The sequence below is a fragment of the Sander lucioperca genome, chromosome 22 (assembly GCF_008315115.2).
Source record: "Sander lucioperca isolate FBNREF2018 chromosome 22, SLUC_FBN_1.2, whole genome shotgun sequence".
In the NCBI taxonomy this organism is placed as follows: Eukaryota; Metazoa; Chordata; class Actinopteri; order Perciformes; family Percidae; genus Sander; species Sander lucioperca.
The window spans coordinates 27,056,637-27,081,595 of record NC_050194.1 but is presented as its reverse complement, the minus strand read 5'-3'; the positions used below and the strand labels follow the sequence as shown (position 1 = coordinate 27,081,595).

The window sequence follows — 24,959 nt, the reverse complement described above, 5'->3', positions numbered from 1 at the left end:
GGACTTAGTGCCGCTGAACTGAAGAAGCTCGTCGCTGGCTATATTGTCGAGGACATGCTGCCAGCTGTTTTATTCAGGTCGTGCATCATAGTTTTGAAAAGTAACTTAACTAGTAAAGTAACTAATTGCTTTTGAAAATAAGTAATCAGTAAAGTAACTGGATTACTTTCTTGGAGAAGTAATCAGTAACTAATTACTATTTCCAAGTAACTTGACCAACACTGCTCTAGACCAGCTATTCAATGAGAAAGGTATGTTGAGTTTTGAAGACCTGAGAGCTAGTTTAGAGGTCCCCAGGACATCCTTCTACTTCTATCTTTGCTTAAGCTCAGCCCTAAAATGTTATGGAGTGCCATGGGGAAACAGTCTTGAGGTGCACCCAGTCATTAAATGTTTTTTTGATTTCCCTGTGAGGATTAGTGTCCAAGATTTATGCTAAGCTGTTGCAAGTATCCATAGGAGAACTCCCAATAGTAAAGAAATGGGAACTAGAGCTGAGACCTGAGGGGAACACAATTAATTGGGAGGCAGTATGGGACAACATTTTCCACTGTTCCAAGAACCCAAATCACCAGTATAGCCACTTCAACACATGCCATAGGACATATTGGACTCCTTAGAAGAGATACGTCTCTAAAGCCATTCTCACTCCCTACTGTACGTTCTGAACAAACTGGAACTTTCCTACATATGGTCTGGGAGTGTGAACAGGTGCATGAGTTCTGGAATAAAACAACATCAATAATATCTGATGTGATAGGATGTCGAATTCCTACTGACCCGATTGTTTTGTTACTTAATGGTGACTCTAAATTACACCTGCTCGAGAGACAGAGGAAGATTTGATAGCTCAACACTGCCCCCCCACTCACTTTGTATAAAACAGTGGTTGGCATATTTTCTGGACATAGTTATGCTTGAGCTCTCTACAGCAAGGATTAACAAAGCCAAATCATCAACTATCAGCCTATGGACCTACCTATATGACCTCAGCGCCACAAGAACTAGAGGAGAGTGACTATGCAAGGCATGATTTCTGTTTGTTTGTTTGTTTGTTTGTTTTGTTTTCCTCGAGACCGCAGAGGGTGGGGGGTGGGAGAGGGTTTTTGTTCTTGTTCAATTTGTGTTTCTTTGTTATGTGCACCATCTGATATTACCTGGCACATATTGTGGAATTTGTTCTGTATGTCTGAATGATAAATGGTGCTTATAAAAAATTGATCAGAAGATAGGGCAACTCAGAAGGACAGAAAAAAAAAAATCACGATTCCATGAACAAAATGATCTCCACTTTTGAGCAAAATTGAAATTTTGAACATCAAACACTTCATTTCCTGCAACAATTTGTGCCTTTTCTGCATCAAGTTCAAGGAAATTATGATTTTTTTTTTTTACAGTGTATAGCTATTCGTGGTCCTTTACCACGGGCCCCCAGGCAGTTGCTTACCTTTGCCTAAAGGTAAAATCTGCTCTTGGTGTTTTTCCCTATGAACCAAAGTGTATTTCACTGGTGTTTCTGATGGTGAGTAGCTGTGACTGAGGTCAGAGAGTGATACACTAACGTGAAGCACTAAGTAAGAGTAAGGTGTGTTTGTGTGTTGCTGCCCCGTCTCTTTTTATAGGAAGCAGTACAAGCGTCTGAGGCAGTCCTTCACACAGTTCTGGGCGGTGATGATGATAACCAGGGACACCATCAAGAGACGCCATTGGAGGAAGGTAGATATGAGAGAGATAAAGAAAGTTGGTTGGGCTTGCTTGGCAACCTTATGTTTGTTGACTTTATTGTGCTATAAATCTTTGCACCATTACACAATATCAGTAGCTTAACACTACAGCATGACTAGTCATAGGAAATATGTATCCATATTCAGTGATAACGCCCTTGCATCCATGTTTGGGGTCAAAGTGTAATTTTTTTTCTACTAGGATCTCCTTTCTTTTTCATTTCCTCTGAAATAATCCACCTGTAGTGTTGCCTGTATTGTTGTGGCAATGGTCTGTATAAATAATTCCCAATTATGTTCCCAATTTGTCTTGTTACCTCTAGTATCGACCAACTCAATACAATGTATGTGAATGGAATTTAATTTGTGGTACTCAAAACATTTAAAATATGATATTTTAAGCGGCACTAGTCTTGATGACGACGCGGCAGTATTGTTCGTGTTCTTCATTTCTGTAAATCAGTTGATATGTGGGGTATCTTTAGTTAACAAATTATTAGTATACAGTATAAACAAGTTTCAAGTGAAATCATATAAGCCAGGTCAAGACTTTTCCAAAGGATTTTCTTCTGAAGGCATTGGATTGTGTAAAAACAAAAACCCAGGTGAAAAATGAAAGCTAAAGAGGTAAATGTATGACTGCTGTGCGCATAATCCACTGGGTGTGTTCATTCTTGTACATATATTACTATTGGCAACAGTTTCCTTTATAAGATTTCATCCCATTCCTTTAACTAGCTTTCTTATCTTGCATTAATCATGTCACGCACGTATGCAGGCACGCACGCACACACCCTCAGCCACACTCCGGTCTTGGACTTCAACCCCTCTCAGTGAAATTTGAAGCAGCACTGCATCTCTCCTTCCGCCTTCTGAAACCTGTCTATCTAACTTCCAGCTCCACAGCTCTAACAGGTAGGCTGCCTTTTCCTTTTACCCTCTGCATCAGATCAGATGCAAAAAATGTCTTCAGCCCTTGTAGTTTATTCTACTGGGGAACTAGTTTGCACCATGAATACAGTGGAAACTATGTATTGTAATAGTCTGTTTCAGGTTTCAAAACAGTCTAGGGACACTTCTTCCAGCTGCTGCTTCTTGTGTGTCATCTCTTTTTTCTTTTCTCGCCTCGGCTGTCAACTAAACTGACAATTGCGTTCTTTTTGTTAGTCCTTTTTCTTCCGTTGTATCCCAGTGCCATCTTCTATGTGGTGTTATTGTTTTATGAGGCTTGGACTATGAACAGTAGAGCTCTCAGGCTAACAGGCCTATGTCAGCTCTTCGGGTTAGAGTAGTAACAGTAATACAGTCATGAGCTGTATCTTAGAATAGTTAGTGTAAGTAACTAAACAACAATATTTGGAGTTTGACAGATATATTTTGGCCTAAATGTGACATCAGTTAGTCAGTGTCATCTACCTCTGATGCAATATAAATGATGCAGTTTGACTAATGACATATTTGTTAGTAGAACTGATTCATTCTCACTTCTCGTCTATGAACTGAATTAACATTCAGTCAAATTCCACTCGAGGTCTACGAATGTACACTCCTATTTTTTATTTTTAGCTTTAAAGTCCTATAGGTAGCACACAGGATCTGTGTGTTGTGTGTAATTTCTTAGGAAGCTTCCTATATTATTGTGTAATTGTGTGGTACAGTAACTACTGGAAACGAAGACAGTGTTCTCTTGGTACAGTTTAATTTTTGAAATGAATTGCCAGTGTAATCCAGAGAGTTAGTCAGTGCACTGCAGGTCAAATTAGTTTTTTCTGTGTGGGTCATGTAACAGACAGGCACACAGTTCAAATATGGAAAGCAATAACACATAAATATGGACTTTAAATGGATCTCTAAAGGGCATTAAAGGGCTCTGGAGGAGCTGAGAAAACAACCCTGATGACATTGTCTTTAGATGTGAGATGGTTGTCTTTAGATGTTTAATTTAATTTATCCAAACTTCAAAAAACTATTCAGAAACAAAATATTGAATGGCTATGAGCTGTTTTTAATCCATCCACATTATTTAGTTTTGGACTTTAACAGCTGATCTGTTCAAGCCGACCGAGTCAAACATTGACACTTTATATTATGAACAATGAAAATTAAGAGGGGGTAAGACTAGAAATGTTCTTTACTTCTTTCTACCCCTTTTGAACATGAACAAAATCATTTGAGTTGCTTATTTGTTGCTTATATGTTGCTAATGATCTCATTTTTCTTTCTGTTTATTGCTTATAAGTTCTATTTGCATTTTTTTTAACATGTACAATAAATTGACTAAACTAAAAAAACATATGTGAGACGGTTGTCTTTAGATGTGAGATGGTGTCAGACTTTAGTCTTTTTTGAAGTCTTTTCAAAATCCTTTAGTGTATGGTAGGCATTCTTTTATGAGTCCCACAACTTTTTGTCCAATACTAAAATCTCTGGAGAATCCTTGAAAGATTTAAGTCATTCATTAGACATTCTCATATCAGATGAAAAGTTAGTGGTCAGAGGATTAATCCTCTTCGTACAATGAAATTCAAAGCAATATCTAATATATTTCATTCTGGAGTGGCACAGTAGACCGTCTCACAGGAAGAGGCTTTATGGGTTTGCATGTTCTCCTCTTTGTCTAAGTGGGTTTCCGGATGTTCTGTTTTCGCCAACAGTCTAAAGACAGTGAAGTTAGGTTGAACCACAAACTCTAAACTGCTGTAGATGTGAATGGGTTTGTCTGCTTTTATTACACCTGGTTCCAGTAGTGGGAAAATTACTCAAATTCTTAAGTAAAAGAAACAATACCACAATGTAAAAAATACTCCATTACAAGTAAAAGTCATGCATTCATAAGTGTACTTAAGTAAAGTTATCAAAAAGAAAGAAGTATCAAAATGAATAGTACTCAATATGCAGAAAAATTACCCCCGTTATTGTGTTGTGTAGTAAATTATTACTGATGCTGCAATTGTAAGTAAGTAAGTAAAATGTGTTAATAGAGCGCTTTTCACAAAAATAAATGACAAAGTGCTTTACATAAAAACATACAAGATGATATTAAAAAACAATACACAATTAAAATTACAAAGTGCAGACAGGTCAAACAAATGCCTGTCTAAAAAGGTAGGTAATTATTTGATTTTTAAAGAGTCCACAGAAACAGCAGGCTGTAAGGGTGAACGCAGAGCAAAAAATCTCGATCACCGGGTGCGTGGGATAGACGGTAAATTTGACACATTAGACCTAAGAGAGCGAGCTGAGGAATATGGGTGAAGTAGTTCCGCCACATACAGTATGTAGATGCCTGACTGTGCAATGCTCTGTACATAAGAGTGAGGATTTTGAACTGAATCCTGTATGCGACAGGGAGCCAGTGAAGTGACCTAAGTACAGGGGTAACGCGAGATCTTCTATTTGACCTAGTGAGTTTTCCTGCAGCAGCAATTTGGTCCAGTTGGAAGTAATCTGAACCACCTAATGTACAGTTTTCTTCTACAGCAATCAATGTACCATATTTTATCCTAAAGTAAATATTAAGTTAACCTTTGTGTTTAAATGATACTGTATACAAAGTAACTAGCCACTAAAGCTGTTATATGTAGTGGAGTGAAAAGTACAATATTTATCTCTGAAAGGTAGTGAAGTAGAATATTAGATAATAGTAATACTCAAAGAAGATCCTCAATAATGTACTTAAAGTACCCCTCCACTCCAAAATGTGATTTTCTTATGTTTATGTCCCCTAAATTGTCTGAACTTTACTATACTGAATTGTAGCTGTGAAGAGTTTGTCACTAGAGAGGTGTTTTCACATTCCTCTTCTAAAGGTGGACATGTCTGTGCACTTCTCTGAAATCTGAGATTCAAACATATCCGGGGCGAGCTTGATGAGGTACGTCACCAATCCATAAACCAATCGCTGTCTAATACTTAAAAGCCAGGAGAGAAACCTGAAACCTCCAGCGCAGAGCGGACTCTCAGCCACTGGCAGTTACAAGCTTACAAACTAAAAAATAACAACATAAAAGATGCTTATGCTTTATGACGGCGGGGTTCCGAGAAAGCGCCCAAATTATAGTTGCAGACGGCGAGCAAGTGTGTCGCGGGGCTCCGCGAGACGGCAATACCACTGCCTCCTGTCTGAACCCATGAAGCCATGGCTCAATCTCCGATGTTTCTAGTCACCTAGCAGCGCGCTGCTCTTTTACCAGTCAACCTGAGGTAGATGCTAGAATTTAGTTACCGAACGAGATTACAACCACGCACGAGCACGATGGGCGGGGCGAGGCCAGATCCAGAATTTCTCAATGAGGGAGAAAGGGTAGATGTGCTTCCAGCCACTTTTCAGACTTTTATTTTACTCTTTATGTGGGTAAACCATGTTAAACAAAATATTGATCGTAACAGAGTAACTTTACATACTTTAAAATGTGTCTGGAGTGGGACTTGAAGTACTTGAGTAAATGTATACAATCCACCGCTGCCTGGTTCACTATGGACCAAAGATTTTAATCTGCTAGTGGCCGATATGAAAAGTCAAGGCATACATAAGGACTGATGATTGTCTGTACCAAATGTTACGCCAATCCAGATGTGTCAAGATATTCCTCTGGATAAGTGAAACCTTTGATGCTGCTCTGGGCGCTCATCAGGCGATCATTAATGTCATCGGGATTCATCCTCTGGAGACCATGACTGTCTGTGTGTGTGTATATATATATATGACATATTCCTATCATTTTATAGCAGCCTATCCAATAATTGTATATTTCAGTCTGGACCAAAGTGGTGGACCGACTGACCAACGATGGGCCCTGCGATCACTAGAGCAGTGGCAAAAAGCGGCCCGTGAGATAAGTCCTGCCCTCCAACAAAAGTATTTAGACCCCTTGTAAATGTTGGTTTTCCCTTTCATAGTTTAAATGAAAACCTTTACAGGATTACTTCTTTTTACAAATCTAATCTAGACAATAATGTTAATACAAGGCTAATTTAAATCCCAATAAATATGACCTCATAACATCCACATAAAGAGAAACATGTACATATAATGTGTCAGGCAATTTGACCAGTGCATGTTTCTGAAAAGTCAGATAAATTGACAGATGAATAACACACACTGACTATGTTTACATGCACATAATATTCCGTTTTTTGCCCTTATTCTGAAAAAGACGATATTCCGACTAAGATGTTTGCATGGCTAATGAAAGTGAATATTCCACTAGTAATTCCCGTTTACATGTAGTCGTGCAAAATCTGTTTTTTTCAAAGTTTACCAGCGATGGAGGACTTGTTGGACCGTGCGAACACAGCGTCCCTCTTTCATTCCTTCAACCAGCTTCTTGAAAAGGTCGGCATAGCGATGTGTGAACATATCCAAAAACCTGTTGATATTCAAGTCTTTGATAATGTTTAAAAGTATGTGTTTCTCCTACTTATCGGGTCTGCAGCCCTGCAAACTGTTGGCTGGTTGGTTTGTGTACAGCAACCATAGCAATGCACAGAGCTGACCGTAAGCTGTAAACGGGCAAGAGGCCGTAAACTGTCACAAACTGCAGTAAAAACCCTGACTGAGACGCATATTCTGAATGCGCTGTATACATGTCCAAAGAATGCCTCTAAAACCACAATAATACCAGAATATCCCACGTGTCTTAATCGGAAAATGCTATATTCGGAAAAGGCCTTATTCGGAATATCCAACTGGGATATGCTGTGTACATGACCTGTATCAAATTCTGAATATTGTCATATTTGGAATAATAGTGGAATATTGGTGGCCATGTAAACGTAATCAATGATAATATAATCCTCTTCATTAAATGGAACCCTCATAGTACCCTGTGAATTCAAACAGTTTAAATTCCACGACTTTAGACTTTAGACCAAAACAGATTTGTGTTAACGACAGTACTTTGATTCAACCATAAATGAAGTGGGACATTTTTATCATGTGTGGATAACATATCAATAACACCTCTGGTGGCGTAGTGCAGCAGTGAACATATATTTGCATATATGAGTATGTTTTGACAAATGAGTATAGACATAACCTGGTTTAACTCTGTCATCTTAAACATACTAAGGGAAGAAATCCGTCCTCAGATACCTTCCCAAGTTAATCTAATGTTGTAGTGGTGTCTTAATGTTGGGATCTTATTGTTGGTACTATTGTTGTGGTAATGTCATTTAAACTGTATTATTGTTGTGGTGTTTTAATTAGGCATCGACCGATACTGGTTTTTCAAGGCCGATACCGATTATTAGAAGTTAATGAAACCGATAACCGATATTTGTTACCGATATGCATTTACAGTGAAAATGAAAATCTTTAAGTTAAAATTAAGATTTTGGAATGTTACAAACTCCGACACAAAACTTTGTTTAGATGACTTAAGTAATTATTTAATAAATTAGAAACTTTCAACATAATATCCAGTAACATATAGTCAGATAGTGTTGTGGGCAGGACATTAAAGGTGCACTATGAGTTCCTGCGTGGTTTCAGCGCAATTTCATTTTTGTCTCAAATCGTAGGCATCTCTCCTTGATCCGCTAGCTGCCTGCCCCCTGAACACACCGTGAAAAAGCCCGGTCTCGGGAGACAACACAGGGTCGTAAACGTCAAACAAACACTAGAGGCACAGGATAGGCCCCAAAATACAACAAACCACTCCAGCCAATCACTGACAAGATGGTTGGGGGAGGGGGTGGGGGTTGTCCCTCCCCCCCCCCAACCATCTTGTCGGTGATTGGCTGGAGTGGTTTGTTGTATTTTGGTGCACAGCCTGCGCCTCTAGTGTTTGTTTGACGTATAGTGCACCTTTAAGTCAGACTCAGTGGTGAGTGAAACCAAAGCAGAGGGACAGACACAGAGCTGTAGCCGAGTCAAAGTAGAACACTTTTTAATTCATTAACTTTATCAGTTATCAGGCAAATAAAACGCTGATATACATAATCTGCAAACTGCCAAAAAAAGGCTCGATAATCAGCCAGGGCCGATAATCGGTCTATCCCTAGTTTAAATGTTAAAATTGTAGTGTTGTTGTGGTCTTGTCTTAATGTTGTGGTTGTTGTTGTCGGAGTGGTGTTTTTTGTTGTTGTAGTAGTTGTTGTTGTTGTTGTTGTTGTGGGCGAGTTTTAATACTGTGAAATTTGATTGTTGTCCTTTACTGCTGTGTTAGCGTTTTGATACTCCGTTGTTAGGTTTCCTTTCTGACAGAGAAATAAATAAATAAATAAAAGAGAAGCCCCCACCAGTAAACAAAGCAAAAACAACAAATCCATGGTTTAACCCCTGGTATAGAGCCATGGCCAGTATGGCACTTCTCAAATGAATGAATGGATATTTACTATGTGCACTGATTCCAAATATTGTTTCTATTTTCCCTAAAGTTAGTACCAAATTACATAGTTTTTACAGGAAACATACTTGGAAGTTATTAAGCAATGACCCCAGAAGGTGCGTTTTAATCAGTTATTAATTTGTGACACACTTGTTTGGTTTGGGAGGGTCAGCCATTGTAAATCCTCCCATGGAGGCAGAGCAGGGTTGGGCTGCCTGTGTGTTTGTAGATACCCGTTCTCTTGGGTTATCCCAGTTGATTCAAATCTGATCAATAAAGTGAGGCCATAATAAAAGAGGAGTATTTCTGCATAAATAAGTGTGCACACATGTTTTATTGTGATTATCAGTTGTTATATTTTTTCTTCTTCAAACAAAATACAAAACAAACAATTTACAACATTAACATATCGCCCCCCCCTATATTATACTTTATACTATTATACCTACTATAATAGTCAAGACAATACAATAAAATAATAACAAAATAGACAACTGTGAACAAAAAAAAAAACATGTATATGTGACAAAACAATAAGCACATAGTATACACCTCTCCACAGTACATTTTTTAAAAAGCCCTCCAGAAAGCGTAAGTACTTTCCCTATTTTCTTTTTAAGATAATTTTTTGGGGCTTTTCTGCCTTTAATTGATAGGACAGCTAGGTGAGAAAGGGAAGACATGCAGGAAATCGTCACAGGTCGGACTCGAACCCTGGACCTTTGCGTTGAGGCATAAACCTCTAAGTACATGTGCGCCTGCTCTACCCACTGACCCAACCCGGCCACACTTTCCCTATTTTCTACTGTAAACATTCAATCTGGCAAACCGTTTGTATGAAATTTTTTCAAATGCTGCCACCCTAGCCCTCTCACCAGCCCACTCCTGGATTGATGGCACCCCTTCATTCTTCCATCCTCTTAAAAGAATCTGTCTGGCTATCATTAAACTAGTCTGGACCCAGCTTCTTATGTGCTTATCCATCCCTCTTAGGATTGACCCATCTCCCAGAACAAATCATCTTGGGCTGAATGGAACCTGGGTCCCTGCAGTCCGACATAGGTTATCACGTATCCCAGTCCAAAATTCCTGGACCATGTGCACACCCATTTTTTATCTGAACTGCATACTTCACAAGTATAGGCATTTGTCTGATAGCTGTTTCCTGGAAGATCAACAGCAGAATAAAGTACTGACCATGGAATATATTACACATGTAGAAATACTGTAAATACTAGGGAGGACAGAGATGCATGGGATGGTTTTGATCAAAGTCATATGTGAGTGACACTGCCCTGCTGCTTTGTGGTGACGCCTCTCTGTAAGCTGTAAACCTCCTGATAAAAAACAACAACAACTTTCTGGACTCTTGGAACTGCGTGTCATGTTGAATGAGGCGGGGCAACAGGACTGTGGGTGTTCCAGGAGTATATAACAGGACGTGTATCTAAGAATAGGTCTGATTGAACACACGCCTCAGGCTGAGATGAGGGAGTGTTGAGTGTGCTTGATGTACCTAGATAACAAGAGGACTACTCAGTGAATCAGCAGTTAGCTTCAGGTGAAGGACGCTAAATCCAAAAGTATTATGATGGTGGTCACAGTGTAACAAGCAGTGGAATTGACTAACTGGCTGCGTATTTGTGTGTGTCAATTTTAAGGAATTTCACGAGAAGAACAAAGTAAAGGCAGCGGCAAAGACTAAGTCGGTCTCTCCAGGAATGGTAAGGGAATACAATGTAATCCTGCTTTAACATTTCACAGAACATACGGAAATCAACCTCAGGAGGGGGAAAAACGTCTGTTTTTCTCCTGTGGTGGCCATATATAATGTTGTAACGTTTGCTTCATGTTGTTTTCTGTTTAGGATGTGGGGCTGTTGGAGATCCCTGCTGAGCTGTCAGCCAGACTTCGCAGTGGAGCAGGTCAGCTTCTTATAATCCTACAGTCTGCACAGACGCCACTCTAGCTGTATTCCAAACCATTCCCTCATTCACTCACTATTCCCTATAAAGTAACCCTAGCTAGACTATCTGTCCAATCTGAGTTTTCTGTTGCACAACTAAAACAACTTTGGAACGTACACACGTTCCACCAAAACTAGTTCCTTCCCGAGGCTATTTAGCAGAGGCACTGTGACTCTGTCCGGCGCTTAGCCCCGCCCAAGACGATTGTGATTGGTTTAAAGAAATGCCAATAAACCAGAGGAATGCTGTGTGGACTAGCCAGACCTTTCTGCAGCGCTGTGGAAGAAGGTCTGGCAATGAGAGACTAATTAAATACATAGCGAACTATATAGGGAATGACCAAACGAGATTTCGGACACTAAACTGACATTTTCTAAACATTATCGCGTCAGTAGATGCACCGTTTTGTGTGTGTAACAGAAGCAACATGTAAATGTACCGAAACAAAAGTGCTTCTAACACGTCCCTGAAACAAACCGAGCTAGCCCACTAACGTGTCAAACACGTAAAACGTTTATACTTAAACGACTTACATTTATAAAAAAAAGCCCAGGCACCTGGGTAGCTCACCTGGTAGAGCGTGCACCCATATTTAGAGGTTTACTCCTCGAGCCAGCAGCCGCGGATTCGACTCCGACTCCCTTCATGTCTTCAGCTGTCCTATACAAATAAAGGCCTAAAATGCCCAAAAAACGATCTAAAAATAAATAAAGAAAAAGCCCGCTCCATTTTCTTCTTCAGTTAACGTGGGTCCTTCTGCTTCTTCTCCTCCTCTGGAAAACACAGCCGCGTTGCATTGTGGTATACGGTGGAGTAAAATATAGGGTGCATTGTTTGTACCCTCAAATTACCTGTGCATTGTGGGTATGTGAATGAAATTAACCGCAGAGATTTCGAACACCACTCCAATATGGCAAACGTATAGTGCACTATTTCCGTGATAGGCAACGGTGTGGAACACACCTGAGGCCTGTACTACGAAGCAAGATCAACATGCCCTGGATTTTTTTCAGTTCCCCGGCTTCACCTAACCTAACAACCGCGGTCCTGCATAACCTGTGTCACAACGGTGGTTAACAACTAGTTGAATCAACCCAGGGTTTCCCAATCCAGCAACGCGCGCTGGCTGTTTGCACAGCACGACCAATCGCAAACATCTACCAGAGCCGCATATTTTACATAAGAAGAGCAAGCTATAATTCTACATAAATATGAAGAACACACACAGTTTTACAGCCAAAATGCAATGCAGTCGCTGCTTCCTAGAACAGGAAGGAAAGCTAGCAAAAAAGCCGACGCTGTAAATGCTTAAATCACAACGCTTATCAATATCACTTCTTCAGTATCAGTCAGGCACAAGAGCTGACCATAATTACACTTCTGCTTTCCATAAACTGCCATTGCTTTAGCCTATTATTTCAGTTGCAACCCTGGCAGTGGTAAGCGATCATGAGAGCAAATAAAAAACATAATTCAAACCGATGTGCGCATTGGCAACACACGGCTCAACAAGCCGACAAATAGCTGATATGTAATTCCCTCTGCTGAAAATCTATATCTTTCATAAAAATACCAATCGGGGAATGTTAACGGGGTTGTCGGTTTCTAAATGTTTTAACTTTTATGAGCGCACCTCTCTCTCTCTCTTTCTCTCCGCGCACCGAGCTCCACAGGATCTTCTAAGAACGGTGACGCCGTTATCAACCGAGTATTGATTGGTCAGTAGGCGGTGCTTTTACACCGGTTGATCTCTAATCTCCAACATAACCTGCTCCTGTTGTTTTGTCTCCGTCCACCAGGGCAGCAGCATGCGTCAGGGGTCACAGAGGTGGCCCCTCCACAGGTGAAGGCAGAACACAAGCTCAGCCTGCCTCTGGATGTAGACAGATACCCATTCTCTCGCTATGCCAAGTCCATATTAAAGGTGAGCAAGTTTGGGCCACACACATGCACATAATTCATTCATATTTGCTGTATATGGCCTACTGTTGTTTTGTGAAGTTTAACTTATTGAGTGATCTGAGGCCCGTTTCAGAAAGTTGGTTTAGTGAAAACTCTGAGTTTGTTAACCCTGAGATGAGGGAAAGTCTGGCTTTTCCGTTTCAGAAAGGGATAAAAATCAAACCTTAGAAAGAGGGGTAACTCCAGCCCGTTTCAGAAACAGAGGTAACTGAGAGTCAGTTACTATGGTAACTGAGTCTGTGAACCTAAAGGCCGCTTTACAGTCGCTGCATCCGAGCTTGCGCGTGCCAATGTGACGTCAAAATGACGTAGATCGCTGGCGTGCCAGGATTTTGAGTGCGCGTCCAGAGGGCTCACTCTATTTTTTTTAGCGGTGTGCGACAAAGCAGGAACAGGAGGCCTGAACGAGCTCGAGGGCAACCGGATGCCAGGACTCTCAGAGTGACTGCAAGTCTCTCTTGTAAACTTACTGGGTTAAGATGAGTTCTTTTATGGTGAATGAAAGGCTTGATCCCACCAAGTAGGTCATCCAATCAAATCGAAGCATTGACGTCAATGCTGCTGCCAGTTCTGCCGTTGCTTTTTCTTCTTCTTCTAGTCCGTAGAAAGAGCAAAGTCGGTAGCCTTTCCTCATTAGTGCCACCTCTGTTCAGGAGAAGACTGCAACTAGTGTCGCGACCACCACGCGCGAGTATAAACAGTTACGGCGCTCCATGACGTCACACTGGCGCTCGACAGGTCGTCTGCGACTAGTTAGTATACCGCACGTTTAACCTGGTCGGGAGCAGGTTTTCTTCAATATACCTTGAGTTTCTCAGTCTCCTCCCTCTGACACAGCGATCTTTCATTTCCTCATTCATTCAGTCAGTCTGTATCAGGCACATTTTAGCGCAGTTTGTGGTGTATTGACTGTGTTAGGCAGACTATAAAAGGTTTTTTTCTCAAAACATGGCATTTCCTTTTGTCAACGATCCCATAGATGAAGAAGCTGTATTACTATGCAGGGTGTTAAACATACGTCGGGAGATGATATTGAGGCCACGACTATAGATGCATTTTCATCTCCAGATACTAGCCTACCTATCTGAGCTGTATCGTTTTTCTTCCCAGTATATCAGTTATGTAGCCTACATAACCTTATCCATCCTCATATCACTAACGTCATCCCAGCAGATTCTTTGTGTCACATTACGTTTTTTTTTGCCAACAGCAGTTTTCTTTACACATTGGTGATGTGGAACATATTAGTAAAGCCACTGTATGTAGAGCCATTAGAAAAGTGTGCCTCGCTCTGAAACGTTTTTCAAACGTTTTTGTAGTGTTCCCTGGACACAAACCAGTGAGAGCCATTAAAAAGGAGTTCCACAGGATTGCAGGTGAATGATGTAAAACCCTTTGAAATAAATGGTTATATAATGACTCAGAATGGGATTAGTACTAGAGTAGTACTTTTTCGCCCGCAGGATTGCAACTAGGCTGGAACGTACGCTTTGAGTTGAGCAGCAATTTTCTCCCACGCCAATTCTTGCTCTTTTGCAGCAGTTCAGGGTGAGATTCTGATTTTGTTAAACCTCCTTCCTGAAACGGGCTCCTGAACACAGACGCCAAGACATGAATAAGACCCTGGTCGATCCATGGCTCTGAAGTCTCATGGTAGTATGAGAAACATACACTCTATTTCCTGAAAAATGGGATGTCTCAGGTGCACAAGTTGAAAAACAAGGAAGGAAGTTACTGCAAAAGAGACGGGCTGTTTACATAACACAACACTGACATGACTCCTTTTTCCAGCTATATCAGTTATTGTGGCAAATATTTGCTGCTGTAGCACTTTTGGGATCAGTTTCGGGTTTACACATCCAGCTGACACAGAGCAACATTGCCATTCATTAGGAGAGGTGTTTGTGTCCACCACATGAATGCAAGTCCAATATTCTCTCTCTTTCAGCTGTTTCTGGTAGGGGTGTAATAAAAAATCGATATACTTGAGTATCGCGATATTTTATTTAGCAATACTGTATCGATTTTCAAAAACGCAATATCGATTTCTTTTTTTGTATTTTTTTTTTTTTTTTTCAAAAATATTCATGTAAGACAGTTGTACACGTTTAGGCTATGTTGTATTTAAACCTCCTACCACTAGATGCTGAGATGCACCACTAGTGTCCTTGCATAGCAGTGCCTGACTTTTTGCTAGAAGCTAACAACGTAGCTACGGCTGAACTTTGGTCTACTTTAGCATATAAATATTAGCTCATTAAGAACCTGTGAACCACAATCCCAAACTGGCAGTTTGATTTTCTGTGTACTGAATTATTTACCTAAATTAAACTTCTTTGACTTTTATGCACATCATGTTTTTTTTTAAATATTAGTTTTTCCAAAATTATACTTTAAAAAAATCCCAATATATCGCCTTACGCACAGTATCGAAATATATTGCAATATATTGAATCGTGACCCATGTATTCTTGCCAATACACAGCCCTACAGTTGATATCGCGATGACATGATAAAAATTGTGCAGCCCTGCTATCTATCCATTTGATGCTGTTTATCTACATCCAGGTTGCATTGAATCGAAATATATTGCAATATACTGAATTGTGACCCTTGTATCGTGATATGTATTGTATCGGCAGATAAATCCAATACACAGCCCTAGTTTCTGGTCTCCACTCACTCCTGAGGGAAATATCGGTCTCACTAGCTGCTAAACGCTCCACTATGTTCACCAGCTAGTTGCTAATTTTCTAAGTATAAATCTATTGTCTGTGTAATTGAAACTTTACACATTTTTAAATGTAGGTAATGTAGCGTGTTATTTCTTATTAAATTGTGCCTTTAGTGTTAGCCAATCTACCAGGGCCTTCAATCAGACTTTGTTGTTAGTTTGTTTGTTAATATTGGAACGTTTTTCAATGAACCATTCTATTCCTATGATGTACTTACATTTCATAATTTCCTAAATCAGTTTCATACGGAGACATGTTAAGATTAATTCATTTATTCATTCAAAAAAGGAAATAGGATGAGATGTGTGTCAGTACTGTGAACCAACGCAGAAAAATATAGATAAACTCACAAGCATAAGGAGATAGTGTCTGTTTCAAGAAAAGGATGATTTAAAACATGGAGAAAAACTTGAAAATTAGATTAGAAATAAAATATATTAAGATGACTTTAAAAGGTTTATTATCCTTTACAATGCTCATACAAAAACATTCAACAGACTCACAGCTGAATGGATGACAGAAGATGGATTGTATTTCTTATTTCTTTGTGAGTTTCCCTGTTGTGTCCTCCTCAGGATACATGGTGCCAGCCTCAGGGCTACCCCCTCCAGAGATCCCTCACCCCTCTGGAGCCTGAAGATGCCAGGACTGCCCTGGAGATTTACAAACTGGTATATGGGTGTGATTAGATTAGATTGTGTATATTACATTACATTGGTTTTATTCTCATTTCTTTCATTTATGATTTTCAATCCGTTTCTCCTCAGATCTTGCGGTTTACAGGTGAGTCAGACCTCAGAGGCTGGCAGGAGCAGATGCTGGGTAACTTCATCGTGGAGAGGGGTCAGAGCCGGCCGGCGCTGCGGGACGAGATCCTGGCCCAGCTGGTTTACCACATGTGGGGCCTGCAGGAGGATCAGGACAGTCTGAGGGGTTGGCTGCTGCTGGCCTGCTGCCTCAGTGCCTTCACCCCCTCACCAACACTGGACAAACACTTGCTCAAGTATGTGCTCCGCTTTGGTTACACTGTAAACTTTTAATGTAAATTTACAGCTACAATCTCACAGTATCTTACTGTTTAAATGTCCTACAGGATCATACTGTAAATCAGGGGTCGGCAACCTTTTTTATATGAAGTGCCCGTTTCAAAATTTCTTGTTTATTAGTGTACACTGGTAAATAACGCACAATAATGGTCGCACTGCTGTTTAGTTTAGTTTAGTTTAGTTTATTAAGGATCCCCATTAGCTGACGCCTTGATGACAAGTCTTCCTGGGGTCCAACACTACATTTAGTCAAACAATATTAAAACATTTCATAACATATACAGAAAAGAAATAAAATAAAATACATGCAACAATATCTGCCAACAAAACTAAGTAACAAAAAGCAAAAAAAAAAAAATAATTAAATGTGAACGTTGTAATTTGGCATGCAGATGTGAGAGTGCCTCAGCATTTCAACCATGGTTTCAACACATCAATAACTCTCTTGCACACATATTGCCAGCGTGCCATTGGTTAAGGTACCGTGTGCCAATGATGGCACGCGTGCCTAAGGTTGCCGATGCATTCTGGGAGAAAATAATAATATTACAGCACTATCTGCGAATGTTACAGATTACAGGTATTTACTGTTAATACCAAGGCATCTTGGGAAAATAAAGTAAAAGGCGGGAATTACACTGCTGCCAGTTTATTACTGTAAATTCAAATAATACGGTAAGAATCTTTACAGTAAAATACCTTCAAATATAAAAAAACAAAAACAGTAGGCTTACTGTAAATAAACAGTAGTTCACTGGCGAAGCTGCTGCCAGTATATTACTGTAAATTTACGGTGAAAAGTTTAACAGTGTAGCCATTACCTGCAGGGTTGGTGGAGGATTAGTCTATGTCTTTGACCGGGATTGCTCCGTTGCTGCCAGATAATCCGCTGGATTTCACTCATTTAGGCAGGATATTCGTTGCCTCGGGCTTCCTTTGTGTTGGCATTGTAATAGGGAGAAGAGGTTACGGGTGGGGGTGGGGGGGTGATGTTGGAGCAGGTCAGTGAGGTAGGAAAGAGCCTGGTTATGGAGGGCTTTGTGGGTGAGGAGAAGGACTTGAAACTGGATGCGTTGGGGAACAGGGAGCCAGTGGAGGTTCTGGAGGCCTTGGGTGATGTGGTCACGGGAGCGGGTGTGGGTGAGGAGGCGGGCAGCAGAGTTTTGAATGTATTGCAGTTTATTCAAGCGAATATTTGACTGACAGATTGCCAGAAATATGCTATATATGAAATATGAAACCACTGATTGCTAATGTTGCTCCAAGTCTAATTTCTAAACAGGGAATGGTTTGCTCACATGTTAGCTTTCAACTTTACAAGGTTATTATTTGTCAAACGCGTTTTTTTTTAATGGCAAAAAACAATGATTAGGGCAGATTTAAATTGAATCTCTTCCACTGTTAGTCTTAAGGGCCGTCCACACCAAGAACGAACAAATGTGTATGTATATGTATATATGATATGTTTTCCTCCTCAGGTGTTTTATAGTTTATGATATCTCTGTTTCTTGTATTTTACTTTATTGTTGTCGGTTGTGTTGTTCTTGGTTTTTATCTGCTGTTTTTCTGGAAAGCACTTTGTAACCTTGTTAAAAAAATTACTATAGGTTGCTAGGTTTTGACCTAGTATATGGTCATTATTTTTAAAGTAAAATAATAAATAGATAGATAGATAGATAGATAGATAGATAGAGAGACACATAGAGAGACAGATAGAGAGACAGATAGATATACTTTTATTGATCCCAAATTTCAGTGCTACAGCAGCAAAATATCAGACACACAGCATACATACAGAATATACAAGAAATAATAAATAGGATAGAATACAAGTACAAACATTAAAAAAATAAAGATAAAAATACAAAGGAAAGAATGTAAAAACGTATATACAAGTTGGGAATAAAAATGTATGACTACTTAAATAGTATTTATAAAGATGTGTTAAAATGTTGTATTGCCTGTGGTAGGAACGATTTCTTTTAGCGGTCAGTACACCGAAGCTGTTGGAGAAACTATAAGCTGCCTTGAAAACACTATCTGTCTGAACATGACTCAGTCTGCAGTGCTCCCTGTGCAGGTATGTGTCTGACCACGGTCCGGGGGAGTACCGCTCACTGTGCCAACACAAACTACTGACATCTCTGCAGCTCCCGGCTCCCACTGCCCGCATCTACCCTCCCACCCAGCTGGAGTGGACCACTAACCAGAGGAAGGGCACCATGCTGCTGGACGTGCACACCTTTAACGGTGAGACCGACTGACTCTTCAGAAAAACAGTAACTACTTTACCATGGCAACGGAAAAATGGTGTTATTGGCAACTGCAGTATAACATGATCTGCTGTTATAAATCCATAAAAAGCCCTTGGTTTTTTTTGTTTGTTTTTTTTCAGATGAGAAGCTGACAACTGAGGTGGAGTCCTGGACCACAGGAGAGCAGCTAGCATCATGGCTCCTTCATTCCAGGTACTTCTGAACATGCAGTGTGTTTAACGATACATCGACCTGGATCGATATTTTTCGATTCAATGATAAGCGATCCAATATCTATCGATTGAGTTTTTTTAGTTTCCTTATTTGTGTTATTAGTCTGTGTACTGTATTGTGGCGAGCTACGTGTGTCTCAGTCATTTTTGGGGTATTTGTCTGTTGTGAATTGAGTTTTTTAGTGTCTGTATATTCTCTGTTGTATGTTTATAGTTATTGGACCCCCTCCGAAAAGCTTTTAGCAGCTTATTTGGGGTTCCCCATTTCACGCCGCCTACATATGATCATTGTACCGCCTGAAATTGTGTTTTAATGAAGTGAAACTGAACGGATGCAATGTAAAAATATCAATACATATCATCATTTATTTTAAAATTCCCACTTATATCATTCTTTTTATTAAAAATGTCTTCTTTTTATTCTCTTCTTTTTATTGAAAAGAATACTTTGTTTTACAATTAAATGTCTGGAAGAGCTCTTTAATAAAATTGTCAAATCATATATAATATATATATATATATATATATAATAATATCATAGGGGCACTTGAATGTGTAATCATGGTTTGTCCTGCTACATGTGGTAGTTTTGTATCCCTCCGCTGTGTGTTGGTGTGTCATAGAGGTGTATCAGAGGTGGTGCAGGGCTGGTCAGTGTCTCTTCTGACTGATGATGGCTGGTCAGATCTGGCTGGCTCGGACTTTGTCATGGATCTTCTGGCTGGCGCTGAAGCTGAAGTGCTGCCACCACCAGGGACTCCCTCCTCTACAAACTCTGACTACCTGTTCAGCAGCCAGGGAGACAGGTACAGCACTGAACAAGGGACTAGTTTTTGGGGCCAATTCAGGATTGTTTTAAAGAGTTTACTAATGCAATGAGCATGTGTGTGCCTCTCTTTCCTTCTAGGATGCCAGCTACAGAGCTGGATGACTTCATTCCACCAGCGCCTCCCATGCAAGCTCCTGGGCTGCCTCCTTTTGAGGGAAACCCCTGGGGAAGGGATTATCCTCAGGAAGGTAGGTGCGAAATGGGTATGCTTAAAAAAAAAAGGATTATTGGATCATCAAACAGAGTATGGACATTCTGTTCTATTGCCTTTAGAAACAAAAACAAAACAAACTTTATTTTTATTTGTCTCGTACAATTGACAGTACAGTGTAATGAAATGTAATAAGTGCATTTAACCTAAGTAGTAGGAGCAGTGGAAAGCTATAGCTACAGCAGCCGGGGGGCAACTTGGGGTTCAGTGTGTTGCTCAGGGACACTTTGACATGTGGTCAGAGGAGCCTAGGATCGTACCCCCAATCTTGTGGTTGAGGGGTGATCACTCTACACAGCCACCCCAGAACAAAAGTGTTCAGATAACACTTCGTACAAAGTTGTTTAAAGCATACTGAACCCCGTACTGAACCCCGTACTGATCCCTGTACCGCACTGATCCCCGTACTGATCCCTGTACCGCACTGATCCCCGTACTGATCCCTGTAACGTACTGAACCCCGTACTGATCCCCGTAACGTACTGATCCCTGTAACGTATTGATCCCCGTACTGATCCCTGTACCGCACTGATCCCCGTACTGATCCCCGTAACGTACTGAACCCCGTACTGATCCCCGTAACGTACTGATCCCTGTAACGTACTGAACCCCGTACTGATCCATGTAACGTATTGATCCCCGTAACGTACTGATCCCTGTAACGTATTGAGCCCCGTACTGATCCCTGTAACGTACTGAACCCCGTACTGATCCATGTAACGTACTGAACCCCGTACTGATCCCTGTAACGTATTGATCCCCGTACTGATCCCTGTAACGTATTGATCCCCGTACTGATCCCTGTAACGTATTGATCCCCGTACTGATCCCTGTAACGTACTGAACCCCGTACTGATCCCTGTAACGTACTGAACCCCGTACTGATCCCTGTAACGTACTGAACCCCGTACTGATCCCTGTAACGTATTGATCCCCGTACTGATCCCTGTACCGTACTGAACCCCATACTGAATCCTGTACCATACTGAACCCCGTACTGATCCCTGTACCGTACTGATCCCTGTACCATACTGAACCCCGTACTGATCCCTGTACCGTACTGAACCCTGTACTGAATGCTGTACCATACTGAACCCCATACTGAACCCCATACTGAACCCCATACTGAACCCCGTAACGTACTGAACCCGGTACTGAAACTCGTACTGAACCCCGTACTGATCCCTGTACCGTACTGAACCCCGTACCATACGGAACCCCATACTGAACCCCGTACTGTACTGAACCCTGTACTGAAACTCGTACTGAACCCTGTACTGTACTTCACCCCGTACTGATCCCTGTACCGTACTGATCCCTGTACTGAACCCCGTACTGATCCCTTTACGGTACTGAACCTCGTACTGATCCCTGTACCATACTGATCCCTGTACTGAACCCCGTACTGTACTGAACCCCGTACTGAACCCCGTACTGATCCCTGTACCATACTGGTCCCCGTACTGTACTGAACCCCGTAAGGTCCGTTGCTCTCCTGGTATCTCTCAGGCGGTTTTCATCAATGGCAAATGATGACTCAGTCCTGTCGCCCACATGTCTAAAGTCAGAGCTGACCATCCAATCTCTTCCTACACACGCCCTAATCTTCCAAACTAAAAGACTTCTCTTGTCAGCAGAACTCTCACCTCATTCATTCTCCAAATACAGCAAAACAAGCTGTTCTCTTGGTCTATCAGTTAGTCTTTAAAGTTTACTTTCACTCGATTGTGTTTCAAGTGACTATGCTCAAGGTCATGTAACTGAGACGGTTTTGAACTCAGGCACAAATGTAATCAAGTGACTTTGCAGTGTCCTAACTCAAGGCTCGATTACTAACTGGGCAAAGCAGACAACTGCTCCCAGAGGCCCTGGACCCTCAGAGCCACTCAAAGGCCACAGGCTGACACTGTGTTTGGTTTGTGGTCATTTGATTCATTGTAAACTTGTTTGACACCACAACATTAAATATTAACTCAAATGACAAGGGTTGTTAACTGGGACCTGTAATAATATCTGATCCCAGCAGAGTATTATCTTAAATTAAGATATTTAATTAAGAAATTAATCTTAATTTTAAACATGTCGAAAAATGTTTAGTTTAGTTTGTATTTAATTCCGTGGTGTTGTAGTTCCTTCCTTTGCTACTCTAAATATAATTCGCTGTACTACGACTACAAATGAGACCAACATGCAACTTATATAGCAGCCGAGTGCAAGGCTGCGTAAGTCTCTTTCGGAACAGATTTTATTTTTTAGCTATGGGGAAGTGCAAATTTAGTGACATTTTCCGACTCTGACATTGATGTTTTGGGGTTTTTTATGTTTTGATAAAGGTCTTAAATTTAATTTATAATGGTCTTAAAAAGTCTTAAATTTGACTTGGTGAAACCTGCAGAAACCCTATGTAGTAGTAACCTACAGTAGTTCCTAATCTATATGAACAGATTCTGCATATGAATGCGTTTTGGAATGAGAAGCGTTTTGGTTTTCTGTTTGTAGTCCGAGTAGTATTGACCAATCACGTTTGAGCAGGCTTTGGTTGCATGCAGGCAAACAGTCCGTGTGGAGAGCAAAAGAGGCGGAATCCAAGCTCGGAACATATCATATATTTTTTATAGCTTGAAAAAAAATCTCCATTAATAAGGAGATATAATAATAATAATAATACATTTTATTTGTCTGCGCCTTTCAAGACACCCAAGGATACCTTACAAAAAATTGATAAAAACATAAAAAGCACAACAAATGTATCAATAGTAAAATTAAGGTAACTAGTTAAAAACATTGAAGTCAATAAAATCAAAGTGGACATGGTGGAAGTTATGTCGGTTATGCTAATCTAAACAGATGTGTTTTAGTTGTGATTTGAATATCTATTTGCATATCTATTTAAAGAGACGTCGTCTCTCAACTCCAACTCCATTCTCGCGTCTCAAGTTGCTTATCAGGCTGTAAACAATTATATTATAACCTTTATTTTATTCAGGGGAGGGCCATTTAGAGCAAGCTCTCCTTTCCAGTGACGCCCTGATTACAGAGTAATAAGAAAAAGCCCATCTCAATTACAGTACAAATAAATAATATGATCATTAAAATAATCTGATCATAAAACAATACCCAAATTACAATATGTGAAATATTAATGAAGGAACAATCACAAAATGACACACAAACAATAAAAAACAAATGAGAATTACGGATGCAGGCGAATAAGAGAGCAGTCCCTATGTAACACATTTCCAAGCATCATCTTGAACGTCCCAATGGAAACGAGTTGTTCTAGTTTGAGAGAATCGTGAATCCAGTTCCATCTGTCAGGAGCGTAAAAGTTAAAAGCACTCTTTCCTAATTTATAATTGATCCGTGGCGTGATACGTCTAAGGTGTGTCTTTGAGCGTCTCTGATTTGTTGTGTTAGTAAAATTTAGCAGTGAAGTCAGATACAAGGGAATCTTGCCACATAAAGCCTTGTAAATAAACAGTAAACAATGTTGCTCTCTCCACATGGTGAGAGAGGGCCAGCCCACTTTTTGATACAAATTACAATGACCAGCACATGGAAGAGGAAGTCTTGGTTTGGATATTTGTTATCAGTTATCTGGATATCCGCTAGCTACATAGGAAATCCCTAAATGTTGGCTGTTGCCGCCAGACTGATTGCCGAAGGGTTCCAAGATTGCCTTGTTTTTGAGACCTCTTACAAGTGTAGATGAGGTTGACACCTGTTCAGGTTGACTAACAGAAATAGCTATTAAATGGTCAAAATTCTTTTATTGTCATGAAAGAAATTGCATAACCTGTGTTAATTAAAACAAAGTTTTGTTAGGTTAAATAAAAAAAAGTAACCAATTCAGACTGATCATTATGCTATCAAAAAATAGTTTTAATACTTTTATTTAATTTTTATAGCATTTGAAAAAAGAATGAAATGGTTTCTGAACAGTATCCTGACTAAACTTTGACAGTCTGTGATTGTCCACTAAATCGTAACTACTTGTCAAAGTAATTCATGTCAGATTTTTTTTACTCAAAAATTAGGTATAAGTTCATATAAATGAGGTTTATTATTATGAATTCCCAAAATAAGTGTAAAACTAGTGGTAATAAGTTGATGTTAGTGGTGAATCTGGTGGTAGTGAAAATAAACGCAGAAAAAGCAACAAAAACCTTGAAAAAAGGTTATTTTTACCTGGTAGAACAACAAGTTGCGTGATTGACGGGAAGACAACACAAGGGTTGAATAAAAAGAGACAGGATACATACACACAGAGGTAGTATTGGTTCCACGGCGCATTTGTTTTGTCCCAGGACCCACTAATGAGTAATTCTGACCCTGTCCAGCTGTTCAGCTGTTCAGCTGTTCTAATCTCTCTTCTGCATCTGTTTGCAGGCCGTGGGAGACAGATGGATGCCTACGTTGATGACTTGTTTGACCCTGTACTGGACCAAGGACCTCCGGTCAGTGATGTCATCGGATTTACAGTATTTTATTATTTAATTCAACTGTAACTGTAATTAATGTAAATGCTATACTTGCATGTCCTGAGAAAGTTTTATAACATAGGGTGTATTGAGCATGCTCATTAGTCTCTGGTGGATTGTGTATCTCTGGTTGTATCTTATTACTGAGTGTGTGTGTGTGTGTGTGTGTGTGTGTGTGTGTGTGT

At 40.2% G+C, this 24,959-nt stretch overlaps 1 protein-coding gene across 1 annotated transcript in view; it reads left to right on the top strand.

Moving 5' to 3' along the window:
- Positions 1 to 24,959, top strand: part of myo15b (myosin XVB) — a 102,412-nt gene that overhangs the window by 30,705 nt on the left and 46,748 nt on the right. The window contains exons 24-34 of the mRNA XM_031323883.2: positions 1,623 to 1,716; positions 10,717 to 10,779; positions 10,923 to 10,980; positions 12,822 to 12,946; positions 16,295 to 16,390; positions 16,487 to 16,722; positions 18,846 to 19,015; positions 19,161 to 19,233; positions 19,877 to 20,059; positions 20,161 to 20,270; positions 24,683 to 24,750. Of these exons, the coding sequence (XP_031179743.2) occupies positions 1,623 to 1,716; positions 10,717 to 10,779; positions 10,923 to 10,980; positions 12,822 to 12,946; positions 16,295 to 16,390; positions 16,487 to 16,722; positions 18,846 to 19,015; positions 19,161 to 19,233; positions 19,877 to 20,059; positions 20,161 to 20,270; positions 24,683 to 24,750 (1,276 nt within the window). The remainder of the gene's footprint in view (positions 1 to 1,622; positions 1,717 to 10,716; positions 10,780 to 10,922; positions 10,981 to 12,821; positions 12,947 to 16,294; positions 16,391 to 16,486; positions 16,723 to 18,845; positions 19,016 to 19,160; positions 19,234 to 19,876; positions 20,060 to 20,160; positions 20,271 to 24,682; positions 24,751 to 24,959) is intronic.